General features: G+C 42.4%; 1 protein-coding gene across 2 annotated transcripts in view; it reads right to left on the reverse strand.

Moving 5' to 3' along the window:
- LOC138665341 (P2X purinoceptor 1-like) overlaps positions 1-15,918 on the reverse strand; it is a 178,377-nt gene extending 162,459 nt beyond the window's left edge. The window contains exon 1 of one of the 2 annotated variants that reach the window (XM_069752746.1): positions 15,641-15,918. In XM_069752746.1, coding sequence (XP_069608847.1) covers positions 15,641-15,777 — 137 coding nt within the window. In that variant the 5' untranslated portion in view covers positions 15,778-15,918. The remainder of the gene's footprint in view (positions 1-15,640) is intronic. The other variant, XM_069752737.1, reaches the window with a different exon arrangement.
- Positions 15,919-16,282: the final 364 nt, after the last annotated feature.

Raw genomic sequence — 16,282 nt, forward strand, 5'->3', positions numbered from 1 at the left:
CCCACATTTTTAATTTTTTGTAAGGGATAATCGGAAAAAAATTGACTTTTTAGTTTGCCGTGCAACTTCTCCTAAGCGAGCCAAAGCCTTATTTGTAATCGGGAATGGATGTTTTAGGTTGCCATTATGATTTTAAAAGAGGAAGCACAGTAGTTTGACAATAAATGGCTTCATCCAACCACTAACCATAAGTGTAGAAAAAGTTTTGGTGTTATCATTCATATTCTCTGAAAAAAAGCCAAGAAAGCAAAAATTCTGCCGGGGTATGTAAACTTTTGAGCTCAGCTGTATGAGTTGCAAAGTAAACATAGCGGCTTTTGGCACAGTACTCTCACAGATATGGGTTGCAGAGTACACATAGTGGCTTTTGACACATTACTCTCACAGATATGGGTTGCAGAGTACACACAGTGGCTTTCTGGCACAGTACTCCCACAGATATGAGTTGCAGAGTACACATGGTGTCTTTTGCATAGTATTTCCACAGATATGAGTTGCAGAGTACACACAGCAGTTTTTTGGCACCGCACTCCCACACATATGGATTGCAGAGTAAATACAGCGGCTTTGTTTGCAGAATGTGCAGTCAGAATCTGTCCCCCACTCCACCCGTGTCCTATCCCTACAATAGTAAGAGCAGAATTACTCTGCAATCGTGATCCAGCCTTTATACAGGCCAAGTCTGTCATGGCTGTGATGGCTCCGGAAGTGCCCGCATTCTAACAGCTTGTTGATTGACTGTGCTGCAGCCTTTCAACAAGCTTTATTAGAATGACAAACCTGAACAGGAAATTGAACACACGTTAAAAAGTCTGTGTTCGGGGATTCCTAACTTTACCATCGGTCCGGTCCGTTGGGCCTGGTTTCTGACCTCTCCATGGCTGCCGATCGCCTTCCTCCATACACAACAGCTTTTACTCTGCTGAGTGTTCCTCTGTTTTCTACAGGACAGCTACTTTCAGACTCCTCTGCCATTGGCTTATCTTGATAAGAATAAAAGGTGGTCCAAAATTGAACATGCTTTATTCTTATCTCCCCCAACATTATCTGTCTGGTAAGAGTCAGGAGGCCTCCTCATACACATTAGACTGTCAGCCAAGCCTACCCATATTGGGGGGTTCAGCCTACGTTTGTCAAATGCGCATAGCTGATTAAGGTGTGTGTTTGTGTAAGCGAATTGCAGATGATGGGGTTGACTGTGGTCCATAGGTATATTGGAGATGTGCAAGTCTGGTCTGAAGTCTGTGTACATTTATGGAGTCTAGTCTGAGGTCTGTATTTACTTTGGGTTCTTTTTCTAGTCTTAACTCTTCATTGAAGTCTGTACTTACTCTGGGGTATTTATTCTAGGATTTCATATGAGGTCTGTATTTATTGTGGTGACCTGTATTGGAATAATGTAGATTCCAGCTCACCATTGATGTTAACCCCATCCACTCAGAACTCAGACAACAGCTCTGGCAGCAGCCCAAGTAAATATGATGTGTTAGAAAAGCAGCTCAAGGGATTTATTATATAGAATCTTGTTCTGGTGCTGCCACCGGTTGCAGTTATCCTCTGGTGAGATCAAATAGTATGAACAGCGATTAATGAACATATACCCATCAACAGCAATTAATGAGAAGTCGCATTTTCCACACCACTATGTGAGTTGACTCGGACGGCAATAAAAATCAGATGAATGGTGGATGGGATGTGCTTTCTCTTTGCAAAGTTTAAGATTGATCACTTTTTTCTACAGCACAACACGTATGTGTAATTTATTCATTTTAAGAAGAATAGAGAAAAAGTTGGAAAATTTTAAAATAAAAAAATAAATTTTAAATCGCAAGAAGGACGGAGTAGAATGAGAAAGTTGTGCTTCAACCGGTGCCACCACCAGAATAAGACTCTATATAATACCTCTATATAATACCTGAAAAGCGTTAATGTGAGCATTATACTAACGCAAATTAACCTGTCAATCATAATTTTTACGCCCTGTCTATGGATTTATTTTAAATAAAGAAGAATCTGCTTGTGAAACTGGACTATTTCTTCACTGTATTGGGTCTGTATTTAATTTGGGGACTGTACTAAACGTTTATTCTGGGGTCTTTTCTCAGGACTGAGTTTATTTTGGTATCTGTTGTCTAAACTCCAAAATTAGCTCTCATATAGAATCTATATTTTTCAGCCTATTTACAGTATATTAGGTTTATGACTTCTATATTCACATTGGGGACTATGGATGACAATTCTTTTCCGCCTGTTCAGTGGGGCAAAAAAGTATTTAGTCAGTCAGCAATAGTGCAAGTTCCACCACTTAAAAAGATGAGAGGCGTCTGTAATTTACATCATAGGTAGACCTCAACTATGGGAGACAAACTGAGAAAAAAAATACAGAAAATCACATTGTCTGTTTTTTTATAATTTTTTTGCATTTTATGGTGGAAAATAAGTATTTGGTCAGAAACAAACAATCAAGATTTCTGGCTCTCACAGACCTGTAACTTCTTCTTTAAGAGTCTCCTCTTTCCTCCACTCATTACCTGTAGTAATGGCACCTGTTTAAACTTGTTATCAGTATAAAAAGACACCTGTGCACACCCTCAAACAGTCTGACTCCAAACTCCACTATGGTGAAGACCAAAGAGCTGTCAAAGGACACCAGAAACAAAATTGTAGCCCTGCACCAGGCTGGGAAGACTGAATCTGCAATAGCCAACCAGCTTGGAGTGAAGAAATCAACAGTGGGAGCAATAATTAGAAAATGGAAGACATACAAGACCACTGATAATCTCCCTCGATCTGGGGCTCCATGCAAAATCCCACCCCGTGGGGTCAGAATGATCACAAGAACGGTGAGCAAAAATCCCAGAACCACGCGGGGGGACCTAGTGAATGAACTGCAGAGAGCTGGGACCAATGTAACAAGGCCTACCATAAGTAACACACTACGCCACCATGGACTCAGATCCTGCAGTGCCAGACGTGTCCCACTGCTTAAGCCAGTACATGTCCGGGCCCGTCTGAAGTTTGCTAGAGAGCATTTGGATAATCCAGAGGAGATTTGGGAGAATGTCCTATGGTCTGATGAAACCAAACTGGAACTGTTTGGTAGAAACACAACTTGTCGTGTTTGGAGGAAAAAGAATACTGAGTTGCATCCATCAAACACCATACCTACTGTAAAGCATGGTGGTTGAAACATCATGCTTTGGGGCTGTTTCTCTGCAAAGGGGCCAGGACGACTGATCCGGGTACATGAAAGAATGAATGGGGCCATGTATCGTGAGATTTTGAGTGCAAACCTCCTTCCATCAGCAAGGGCATTGAAGATGAAACGTGGCTGGGTCTTTCAACATGACAATGATCCAAAGCACACCACCAGGGCAATGAAGGAGTGGCTTCGTAAGAAGCATTTCAAGGTCCTGGAGTGGCCTAGCCAGTCTCCAGATCTCAACCCTATAGAAAACCTTTGGAGGGAGTTGAAAGTCCGTGTTGCCAAGCGAAAAGCCAAAAACATCACTGCTCTAGAGGAGATCTGCATGGAGGAATGGGCCAACATACCAACAACAGTGTGTGGCAACCTTGTGAAGACTTACAGAAAACGTTTGACCTCTGTCATTGCCAACAAAGGATATATTACAAAGTATTGAGATGAAATTTTGTTTCTGACCAAATACTTATTTTCCACCATAATATGCAAATAAAATGTTAAAAAAACAGACAATGTGATTTTCTGGATTTTTTTTTTCTCAGTTTGTCTCCCATAGTTGAGGTCTACCTATGATGTAAATTACAGACGCCTCTCATCTTTTTAAGTGGTGGAACTTGCACTATTGCTGACTGACTAAATACTTTTTTGCCCCACTGTATGTGTTATGGGGTTAAATAAAGGTATTTTTTAAGGGGATATTATTTTAACTGTTCTGTTGTCTGGTTTTATTTTGGCATCTATTAATTTTAGGTTTGTGGTTGTGAATTTATTTGGGGGGTTGGCTTCTGTATTTATTTTGGGGTCTGTATTCTGGTATTTTAGTCTGAACACTTTGGGGTCTGTGTAACGGGGTTTAACCCCTTCCCGACCTTTGACGCCACGTAGGCGTCATGAAAGTCGGTGCCATTCCGACCCATGACGCCTATGCGGCGTCATGGAAAGATCGCGTCCCTGCAGATCGGGTGAAAGGGTTAACTCCCATTTCACCCGATCTGCAGGGACAGGGGGAGTGGTAGTTTAGCCCAGGGGGGGTGGCTTCACCCCCTCGTGGCTACGATCGCTCTGATTGGCTGTTGAAAGTGAAACTGCCAATCAGAGCGATTTGTAATATTTCACCTATTATAACGGGTGAAATATTACAATCCAGCCATGGCCGATGCTGAAATATCATCGGCCATGGCTGGAAATACTAGTGTGCCCCCACCCCACCCCTCCGATCGCCCCCCCACCCCCCCGATCTGGCCGGTACACTGCTCCGGCTCCCCTCCGTCCAGTGTTCCGCTCCCCCCCGTGCTCGTGTCCGCTCCCCCCGTGCTCCAATCACCCCCCCGTGCTCCAATCACCCCCCCTGCACTCCGATCCACCCCCCCCCCGTGCTCCGTTCCACCCCCCCGTGCTCCATTCCAGCCCCCCCGTGCTCCGTTCCACGCCCCCCGCGCTCCGTTCCACCCCTCCCGCGCTCCGATTCCCCCCCCCGTGCTCCGATCCCCCCCCCCCGTGGTCCCCCCCCACCCTATCATACTTACCGATCCAGCCGTGGTCCCGTCCGTCTTCTCCCGGGCGCCGCCATCTTCCAAAATGGCGGGCGCATGCGCAGTGCGCCCGCCGAATCTGCCGGCCGGCAGATTCGTTCCAAAGTGCATTTTGATCACTGAGATATAATCTATCTCAGTGATCAAAATAAAAAAAATAATAAATGACCCCCCCCCCCTTTGTCACCCCCATAGGTAGGGACAATAAAAAAATAAAGAAATTTTTTTTTTTTCACTAATGTTAGAATAGGGTTAGGGTTAGGGGTAGGGTTAGGGTTAGGGGTAGGGTTAGGGTTAGGGGTAGGGGTAGGGTTAGGGTTAGGGCTAGGGGTAGGGGTAGGGTTAGGGGTAGGGGTAGGGGTAGGGTTAGGGTTAGGTTTAGGGGTAGGGTTAGGGGTAGGGTTAGGGTTTCGGTATGTGCACACGTATTCTGGTCCTCTGCGGATTTTTCCGCTGCGGATTTGATAAATCCGCAGTGCTAAACCGCTGCGGATTTATGGCGGATTTACCGCGTTTTTTTCTGCGCATTTCACTGCGGTTTTACAATTGCGATTTTCTATTGGAGCAGTTGTAAAACCGCTGCGGAATCCGCACAAAGAAGTGACATGCTGCGGAATGTAAACCGCTGCGTTTCCGTGCAGTTTTTCCGCAGCATGTGTACAGCGATTTTTGTTTCCCATAGGTTTACATTGAACTGTAAACTCATGGGAAACTGCTGCGGATCCGCAGCGTTTACCGCAGTGTGTGCACATACCTTTAGAATTAGGCTATGTGCACACGGTGCGGATTTGGCTGCGGATCCGCAGCAGTGTTCCATCAGGTTTACAGTACCATGTAAACATATGAAAAACCAAATCCGCTGTGCCCATGGTGCGGAAAATACCGCGCGGGAACGCTGCGTTGTATTTTCCGCAGCATGTCAATTCTTTGTGCGGATTCCGCAGCGTTTTACACCTGTTCCTCAATAGGAATCCGCAGGTGAAATCCGCACAAAAAACACTGGAAATCCGCGGAAAATCCGCAGGTAAAACACAGTGCCTTTTACCCGCAGATTTTTCAAAAATGGTGCGGAAATATCTCACACGAATCCGCAACGTGGGCACATAGCCTTAGGGTTAGGGTTGGAATTAGGGTTGTGGTTAGGGTTAGGGGTGTGTTGGGGTTAGGGTTGTGGTTAGGGGTGTGTTGGGGTTTAGGTTGTGATTAGGATTATGGCTACAGTTGGGATTAGGGTTAGGGGTGTGTTGGAGGTAGAATTGAGGGGTTACCACTGTTTAGGCACATCAGGGGTCTCCAAACGCAACATGGCGCCACCATTGATTCCAGCCAATCTCGTATTCAAAAAGTCAAATGGTGCTCCCTCACTTCCGAGCCCTGACGTGTGCCCAAACAGTGGTTTACCCCCACATATGGGGTACCAGCATACTCAGGACAAACTGCGCAACAATTACTGGGGTCCAATTTCTCCTGTTACCCTTGTGAATCTAAAAAAATGCTTGCTAAAACATAATTTTTGAGGAAAGAAAAATGATTTTTTATTTTCACGGCTCTGCGTTGTAAACGTCTGTGAAGCACTTGGGGGTTCAAAGTGCTCACCACATATCTAGATAAGTTCCTTGGGGGGTCTAGTTTCTAAAATGGGGTCACTTGTGGGGGGTCTCTACTGTTTAGGCACACCAGGGGCTCTGCAAACGCAACGTGACACCCGCAGACCATTCCATCAAAGTCTGCATTTCAAAAGTCACTACTTCCCTTCTGAGCCCCGACGTGTGCCCAAACAGTGGTTTACCCCCACATATGGGGTATCAGCGTACTCAGGAGAAACTGGACAACAACTTTTGGGGTCCAATTTCTCCTGTAACCCTTGGGAAAATAAAAAATTCTGGGCTAAATAATTATTTTTGAGGAAAGAAAACGTATTTATTATTTTCACGGCTCTGCATTATAAACTTCTATGAAGCACTTGGGGGTTCAAAGTGCTCACCACACATCTAGATAAGTTCCTTTCAGGGTCTAGTTTCCAAAATGGGGTCACTTTTGGGGGGTTTCTACTGTTTAGGCACATCAGGGGCTCTGCAAACGCAACGTGACGCCCGCAGAGCATTCCATCAAAGTCTGCATTTCAAAACGTCACTACTTCAATTCCAAGCCCCGGCATGTGCCCAAACAGTAGTTTACCCCCACATATGGGGTATCACCGTACTCAGGAGAAACTGGACAACAACTTTTGGGGTAAAATTTCTCCTGTTACCCTTGGGAAAATTAAAAAATTCTGGGCTAAATAATTATTTTTGAGGAAAGAAAACGTATTTATTATTTTCACGGCTCTGCATTATAAACTTCTATGAAGCACTTGGGGGTTCAAAGTGCTCACCACACATCTAGATAAGTTCCTTTGGGGGTCTAGTTTCCAAAATGGGGTCACTTGTGGGGGGTTTCTACTGTTAAGCCACATCAGGGGCTCTGCAAACGCAACGTGACGCCCACAGAGCATTCCATCAAAGTCTGCATTTCAAAACGTCACTACTTCACTTCCGAGCCCCGGCATGTGCCCAAACAGTGATTTACCCCCACATATGGGGTATCAGCGTACTCAGGAGAAACTGGACAACAACTTTTGGGGTCAAATTTCTCCTGTTACCCTTGGGAAAATAAAAAATTGCAGGCTAAAAGATCATTTTTGAGAAAATAATTTTTTTTTTTATTTTCATGGCTCTGCGTTATAAACTTCTGTGAAGCACTTGGGGGTTCAAAGTCCTCACCACACATCTAGATTAGTTCCTTTGGGGGTCTAGTTTCCAAAATGGTGTCATTTCTGGGGGATCTCCAATGTTTAAGCACACAGGGGCTCTCCAAACGTGACATGGTGTCCGCTAATGATTGGAGCTAATTTTCCATTTAAAAAGCCAAATGGCGTGCCATCCCTTCCGAGCCCTGCCGTGCGCCCAAACAGTGGTTTACCCCCACATATGGGGTATCAGCGTACTCAGGACAAACTGGACAACAATATTTGGGGTCCAATTTCTCCCATTATCCTTGGCAAAATAGGAAATTCCAGGCTAAAAAATCATTTTTGAGGAAAGAAAAATTATTTTTTATTTTCATGGCTCTGCGTTATAAACTTCTGTGAAGCACCTGGGGGTTTAAAGTGCTCAATATGCATCTAGATAAGTTCCTTGGGGGGTCTAGTTTCCAAAATGGGGTCACTTGTTGGGGAGCTCCAATGTTTAGGCACACAGGGGGCTCTCCAAACGCGACATGGTGTCCGCTAACAATTGGAGCTAATTTTCCATTCAAAAAGTCAAATGGCGCGCCTTCCCTTCCGAGCCCTGCCGTGTGCCCAAACAGTGGTTTACCCCCACATATGAGGTATCGGCGTACTCGGGAGAAATTGCCCAACAAATTTTATGATCCATTTTATCCTACTGCCCATGTGAAAATGAAAAAATTGAGGCGAAAATAATTTTTTTGTGAAAAAAAAGTACTTTTTCATTTTTACAGATCAATTTGTGAAGCACCTGAGGGTTTAAAGTGCTCACTAGGCATCTAAATAAGTTCCTTGGGGGGTCTAGTTTCCAAAATGGGGTCACTTGTGGGGGAGCGCCAATGTTTAGGCACACAGGAGCTATCCAAACGCGACATGGTGTCCGCTAACGATGGAAATAATTTTTCATTCAAAAAGTCAAATGGCGCTCCTTCCCTTCCGAGCCTTACCATGTGCCCAAACAGTGGTTTACCCCCACATGTGAGGTATTGGTGTACTCAGGAGAAATTGCCCAACACATTTTAGGATCCATTTTATCCTGTTGCCCATGTGAAAATGAAAAAATTGAGGCTAAAAGAATTTTTTTGTGAAAAAAAAGTACTTTTTCATTTTTACGGATCAATTTGTGAAGCACCTGGGGGTTCAAAGTGCTCACTATGCATCTAGATAAGTTCCTTGGGGCGTCTAGTTTCCAAAATGGGGTCATTTGTGGGGGAGCTCCAATTTTTAGGCACACGGGGGCTCTCCAAACGTGACATGGTGTCCGCTAAAGAGTGGAGCCAATTTTTGATTCAAAAAGTCAAATGGCGCTCCTTCCCTTCCAAGCCCTGCCGTGCGCCCAAACAGTGGTTTACCCCCACATATGAGGTATCAGCGTACTCAGGACAAATTGGACAACAACTTTCGTGGTTCAGTTTCTCCTTTTACCATTGGGAAAATAAAAAAATTGTTGCTAAAAGATAATTTTTGTGACTAAAAAGTTAAATGTTCATTTTTTCCTTCCATGTTGCTTCTGCTGCTGTGAAGCACCTGAAGGGTTAATAAACTTCTTGAATGTGGTTTTGAGTACCTTGAGGGGTGCAGTTTTTAGAATGGTGTCACTTTTGGGTATTTTCAGCCATATAGACCCCTCAAACTGACTTCAAATGTGAGGTGGTCCCTAAAAAAAATGGTTTTGTAAATTTCGTTGTAAAAATGACAAATCGCTGGTCAAATTTTAACCCTTATAACTTCCTAACAAAAAAAAATTTTGTTTCCAAAATTGTGCTGATGTAAAGTAAACATGTGGGAAATGTTATTTATTAACTATTTTGTGTCACATATCTCTCTGGTTTAACAGAATAAAAATTCAAAATGTGAAAATTGCGAAATTTTCAAAATTTTCGCCAAATTTCCGTGTTTATCACAAATAAATGCAGAATTTATTGACCTAAATTTACCACTAACATGAAGCCCAATATGTCACGAAAAAACAATCTCAGAACCGCTAGGATCCGTTGAAGCGTTCCTGAGTTATTACCTCATAAAGGGACACTGGTCAGAATTGCAAAAAACGGCAAGGTCTTTAAGGTCAAAATAGGCTGGGTCTTGAAGGGGTTAACAAGCTGTGGTACCTCTTTCAGTACCACCCTGTGTTTCAGGAGGTCCACGCTGCTTTTGCTGGATTCTGTAACATGGCTTCCCTTTTCAGCGACGCGATCGGCATACACAGTCTGATCCTTATCGGATCGGTTTGGGGATGACCGAAGTTTATGGGGTTGGTACGAGTTCCGTTTGTCGACTTAGTCCATCGGTGTTACCGTTTTGTTTGCCGGGTCTGTAGTGGATGGTGAAGTCCAGAGGTTGTAGGGCTAAACTCCACCGCAGTAATCTGGCGTTGTCTCCGGAGACCCGATTAAGCCAGACTAGTTCCACAACTTTTGAAAAAAACATTCAGATGTTGATCAGTGTAAGCAGGCCCGTATTTTCCACTAGGCATCGGAGGTTGCAGAGGGCAGCGCCTGGGTCAAGATTTAAACTTTTTTTTTTTTTAAATCTCCCTTCCTTTTTTAGACTCTTCATGTGCATATTAAATAAATGGGGCTTTTTCAGAAAATATTACGTTAAACTATATATGTCTGGTATTATTTAGTAGGTGCTACGTCCCCTATATAAAACTTTATGCAGTTTAATTTTTATTTTGGGGTGACAGACTACCTTTCACTAAGATTAAAGTTAATTTTGCCTAACGACTCAACGTTTTTCTTGTGCATCAGGCGATTGACAGCCTGTTTAGGTAGATTGATAATCAATTTCCCATTATCAGCTGCAGTGTTAAAGAGTTTTGTTTTTTCCCTTTTTTTCCATCTTTTGACTAGCACTGCTTATTACTGTGATTTTTTTTTACAACAGAGTATTTTTTACCTCACTGTGCTCTTTTGTTTCTTCAAGTTTCTTGGTGGTGTGAACAGGTTCCTACAGACTTGTTCAATGTGCAAGTAGCCCATGTGTTTCTGGTTCTATAGTGTTAAAGGGGTTGTCTGGTTTAAAACTACAAAATCTGCTATGTGACTGCAAATTTGAGAATCCTCACATCACGCACTGCTTGCTCTAAAGAATCTCTGGTGTCAGCGTCGGGAACGGTGGTCATGTGATTGCAACTATGTGATTTGCCCCCTTCTGGCCACAGTCCGATTATTCCAGTAAAATGAGCGAAGCCGTGTCCATCTAGTCGGATTGTGGCTGTGAGTATTCATATCGCATTACTGCTGTCACATGACCACTGTTCCCAACACTGACACCAGAGAATCCTCACACCAAGCAGTGTGTGTGGTGGAGATTCACAAGTCAGCAGTCACAAAGAGTGACTTCAGATTTGTAGTTTTAGACTGACAATCCCATTAATGCTAGTATGAGGGGTTGGCAAACCCCAGCATTTCTGAGAACTGGAGCAGAGTTGATCATCCGCACTACAGCTCCATTCATTCTTAATGGGAATGCCGGAGATTACTGAGCACAGCGCTCTGCTGATCTTTGGCGTTCCCATTAGAATGAATGGAGCAGTAGTGTGGCTGCCCCTGCTCCATTCAACTGGGGCTAGTTAGATCCCTGACCCCCAGGATTAGTGGGAACCATGTGGCACTTAGACCCACAGTGATCGCAAAGTTATTCCCCTCCTATGGATAGGGAATCATTTTCTAACTTGAGAAATTCCCTTCAAAGAGCATCTAAATGTTTGGGATATTTTTGTTTTATGCCCATTCTAAGCAGATCCGTGGGTCACCCAGTTCTGACGCCCCACCAGTTGCTAATCAAAGACTACAGCTCAGGAGACAGGAGAGCATGCACACAGTGCAGAGTGGATCCAGTGAGTAGAAAGTTATGGTCCTGTCTCCTGAGCTATGCACTTCTAAGAGGTCTTTTGAGCAATTGGTGGAGGTCTCAGGTCCCACCCCTTGATGCCCCTTTTACATACTGAGCCAACTTCAGACTCACACCAATCTGCTGAGAATTAATGGACCTAACACATACAAGATGTCTTCCAAAAGTTTACTCTTTAAATGTTTAATAAAACTCCAAGTAGGACTGTGTTTTTGTATGGTCCACAGTCTGATGATGGCTTGTAACAACTACAAATCTGCTTACCATTGTTAAGGGCATAATGGGAGTTGTAGGTTAATGCAATACAATTATATATGCGGCTTACCTGACACTACAATTGACTGCTGTACTAAGCTTGGCAATGTATGCATGTACTGATGGAGGTTCTAGTGATGTATTACTATACTGGCGATAGTTGTGGTGATGAATTACTGTATTGCCGGTGGTACTGGTGATGTTTTACTGCACTGATGGGGGTTCTGGTGATGTATTACTGCACCGACGATGGTTCTGGTGATGTATTACTGCACTGACGGTGGTTCTAGTAATATTTTACTGCACTGATGGTGGTTCTGGTGAAATGTTACTTTAATGACAGTGGTTCTGGTGAATGTTTTACTGCACTGGCGTTGGTTCTGGTTATGTATTACTGTATAAATGGTGGTTCTGGTGATTTACTGGACTGATTGTGATTCTGGCTAATTTATCAGGCTTGGAATAAAAATATTATAAGGTCAGTGTTTTTGACTAAAAATACAGCTCTCTGAAGGTCTGCCAGCTGAACAAGAAATTGACCAAAGCCCCCATATACACAGCTGTCTGATCGTTCGGCCAGCAGCTATCTTGCCTGGCTGTACCATTTACAGGATTGCTCACTCTGCCGAACGTTCCTGTGTTCTCTATGAAAGCCGCTATTGGACATCTCCGGCAGCAGCTTATCACTTAGAGAACAAAAGGATCTACAGTCTGAAATTGGACATGCTGGATTCTTATCTCCTCTGACAATCATCAGTCAGAGCCACCCACACACATTGGACTATCAGCAGAACCTGTTTATATTGGTGGGTTTGGTCAAATGTAGTATCTGAAGGGTATGGCAACTGTTAGGATATGTACATATGTTTCAAACAGAAGACGCTTCAGGACACGGAGTTGTCATTTTGTTCTGAATTAACTTTCTTTGTATATTTTTTGTTGTCTTTTCAGACATATTTTAGTCAACAGTTTTTGTTTCATTTTTTGTTTTAAATAAACTAGTAAGCGGCTTCAAACAGAAGCTGCCCATATAATGGACCAGTCACTTCTTTTAGACACTTCATGTCTTAGGAAACCTGAGATGGTTAAAAAAAAAACTCAAATGACTGAATATATTAACAGCAAGTCATCTTGCAGTGTATGAGTTCATTGTTTTTAGCATATAATTAGCACTTTTTCTGGCAGGTTACAGAGCGGATCTTCTTGAAAAAGAAGCTCTGTGCACCTAGTCTGACTGATCAGTAGGGGACGTAACACTTAAAGTGCCTAGGCCAGCATGAATGCCAAATATGGCCCAGAATGTAAGCTTAGCCTCACTTTGTTTTTGACAATATGTGTACTCAGGATTCAATAAAAGTTAATTGTTATCAGTTATCTTGATTGAGGTTGATTACAGGAAGTGTGTGGTATGGGACCTCAATTTCCACCAACGCACATACCTAGAGTATCCACATGCTTACAGATATATATATGGATCTCTTCTAAATATTTACTTAAAATGTGACTGGTAATATATGGCAGATTAATAATTTGTATTTGTTATATACAGTGGGTGCGGAAAGTATTCAGACACCTTTAAATTTTTCACTCTTTGTTTCATTGCAGTCAATTGGTAGATTCAAAAAAGTTCATTTTTTCTCATTAATGTTCACTCTGCACCCCATCTTGACTGAAAAAAACAGAAATATAGTAAGTTTTGCAAATTTATTAAAAAAGAAAAACTGAAATATCACATGGTCATAAGTATTCAGACCCTTTGCTCAGTATTGAGTAGAAGCACCCTTTTGAGATAGTACAGCCATGAGTCTTCTTTGGAATGATGCAACAAGTTTTTCACACCTGGATTTGGGGATCTTCTGCCATTCTTCTTTGCAGATCCTCTCCAGTTCCGTCAGGTTGGATGGTGAACATTGGTGGACAGCCATTTTCAGGTGTCTCCAGAGATGCTCAGTAGGGTTTAGGTCAGGGCTCTGGCTGGGCCAGTCAAGAATGGTCACAGAGTTGTTCTGAAGCCACTCATTTGTTATTTTAGCTGTGTGCTTAGGGTCATTGTCTTGTTGTAAATTGAACCTTTGGCCAAGTCTGAGGTCCAGAGCACTCTGGAAGAGGTTTTCATCCAGGATCTCTCTGTACTTCACCACATTCATGTTTCCTTCAATGACAACGAGTCATTCTGTCCCTACAGCTGAATACATCCCCATAACATGATGCTGCCACCACCATGTTTCACTGTTGGGATTGTATTGGGCAGGGGATGAGCAGTGACTGGTTTAGAATTATCACCAAAATGGTCTATATTCATCTGATCAGACCAGAGAATTTTATTTCTCATAGTCTGTGAGTCCTTCATGTCTTCTTTAGCAAACTATATGCGGGCTTTCATATGTCTTGCACTGAGGAGAGGCTTCCGTCGAGCCACTCTGCCATAAAGGCCCAACTGGTGGAGGGCCAGACTTTGTCGGACTCTCTCCCATCTACCTACTGTATCTCTGGAGCTCAGCCACAGTGATCTTGGGGTTCTTCTTTACCTCTCTCACCAAGACTCTTCTCCCACGATTGCTCAGTTTGACTGGACGGCCCGGTTCAAACTCTGTTGTAACCTTGGCCAGATCTGTGCCTTGCCACAATTCTGTCTCTGAGCTCTTTGGCCAGTTCCTTTGACATCATGATTCTCACTTGGTCTGACATGCACTGGGAGCTGTGAGGTCTTATATAGACAGGTGTGTGCCTTTCCAAATCAAGTCCTATCAGTTTAATTAAACACAGCTGGACTCCAGTGAAGGAGTAGAAACATCTCAAGGAGTATCGCAAGGAAATGGACATCATGCGACTTCGATATGAGTGTCCGAGTAAAGGGTCTGAATGCTTATGACCATGTGATATTTCTTTTTTTTTTATTAAATTTGCAAAAATTTCTACACTTCTGTTTTTTTCAGTCAAAATGGGGTGCAGAGTGTATATTAATGAGAAAAGAATGAACTTTTTTGAATTTACCAAATGGCACAATGAGTGAAAAATTTAATGGGGTCTGAATACTTTCCATACCCACTGTACAAGATGACTAGTTCTTCTAATCAACTTTCATTAAGCTGAGTCACAAGGGTTGAAAAGATATATTTCTAGCAAGGAAACATACATTTCCAATCAGAATGCAGATGGCTGACAGCTTCCTGCATTCACTTAACAGTACACAACGCCTTCCTCTTTTACTGGACAGTAATTTCCCTAACAGAAAAGGCAGAAGGGTATATATATATATATATATATATATAATATAATATATATACACAATCTTATATATAGATAGTATGTACATTCTTATATGTATATAACAGAAATGTTTTGATTATAGGAGTAACTACAGTATTCCTTATAGATCATCATTTCTTTAATATATCCTGTAATAAAATCGCATTAGAAAACGTTCAACAATTCAAGAAAATGGTACAGGATTTATTCAATGTCTTTCTTATACACTATGTGTACAGTCACCTCACTTTATTATCTTATAAGGACAATGTCATAGAAAATAGGTGAAAAAAACACCTGGTCTTTTTCCATCTACTATTAAAAATAATGCATTATTGCATATGCGACAGTATTAGGGCCAAAAGAAGTCTTTGCTAGATCTGACATCAGAGAATGAAAGAAAAAAATGTTTATTCCACTGGTGATCACATGTACTGAGTGGTTATAATTCACAGAACAATGATTTGGTTTACTTTAGGATTAGACACATACTGATATAGCTAAGGTAAGTTTATAAAGATGGATCTGTAGCGAATATGTAGCACACTGAAAATTATGGAAACTGGAGTCCTTGCAAGGAAAATGCAAATTGTTTGTATAGTGTGAAAAGTACCATATACCCAAAGGGCAATACATAACCCTATGCAGTAGTGACAATAAACATAATGACAACTAGGGAATGACTCTAGTATTATAATAGATAGGACAAGAGTTCATGCAGTATAAAATGCATATTCTTATCATTTCTATTCTGGCCATCTCAAGTCAATAACTTACCCCACAATGTAGCACAGGACCCCAAACTGAATGAGTCTAAATGTCAATCCAACTTTCTTGTCCCTAACCAGGACCATCCTTGGGGTGTCATATTCAAAGAAGAAGTTACCGATCTCTTTCTTTAACTTGTGCCCCATCCTGAGCTCTGTGCTGTGAGAACAGACCGCTTGAAGCAGCTCCTTACAGTCAAAGGGTGGAGTTCTAGTATCTTGCTAAATCCTTGTTTGCTCAAGAGGCACAGTTTGTGTGAGTATCCTGTGAACTTCTGTAAGAAGTCTGAATGTTCTGGGATTCCTGGATAGTGAAGAAGACCTATATATGTGCATGCTGTGGATTCTGGACTGAGGATGGATGTGGGAGGGATGTCATTGTCACTAAATTTCACAGCAACTCGATAGAACTTGTTTGTGTAGAAGAAATTACTAAAAGCACAGTCACAAGTTATAACTAGACATAGACTTCAGTGTTTGAAGCATACATCTGTGTGATTAAGCTCCAGATAATGACTTATTTGTAAGACTAAGATAAGTGTGCAGGAAGACTGATTAGATTTTTATCATAAAAATGTACTGGCTTCATTAGAAGGCATGTGAAGTCGATAACTGCTGAAAAACTGTTATGCGCTGCATTTTTTTCCTATAA

This window comes from Ranitomeya imitator, chromosome 1, assembly GCF_032444005.1.
Source record: "Ranitomeya imitator isolate aRanImi1 chromosome 1, aRanImi1.pri, whole genome shotgun sequence".
Lineage (NCBI taxonomy): Eukaryota > Metazoa > Chordata > Amphibia > Anura > Dendrobatidae > Ranitomeya > Ranitomeya imitator.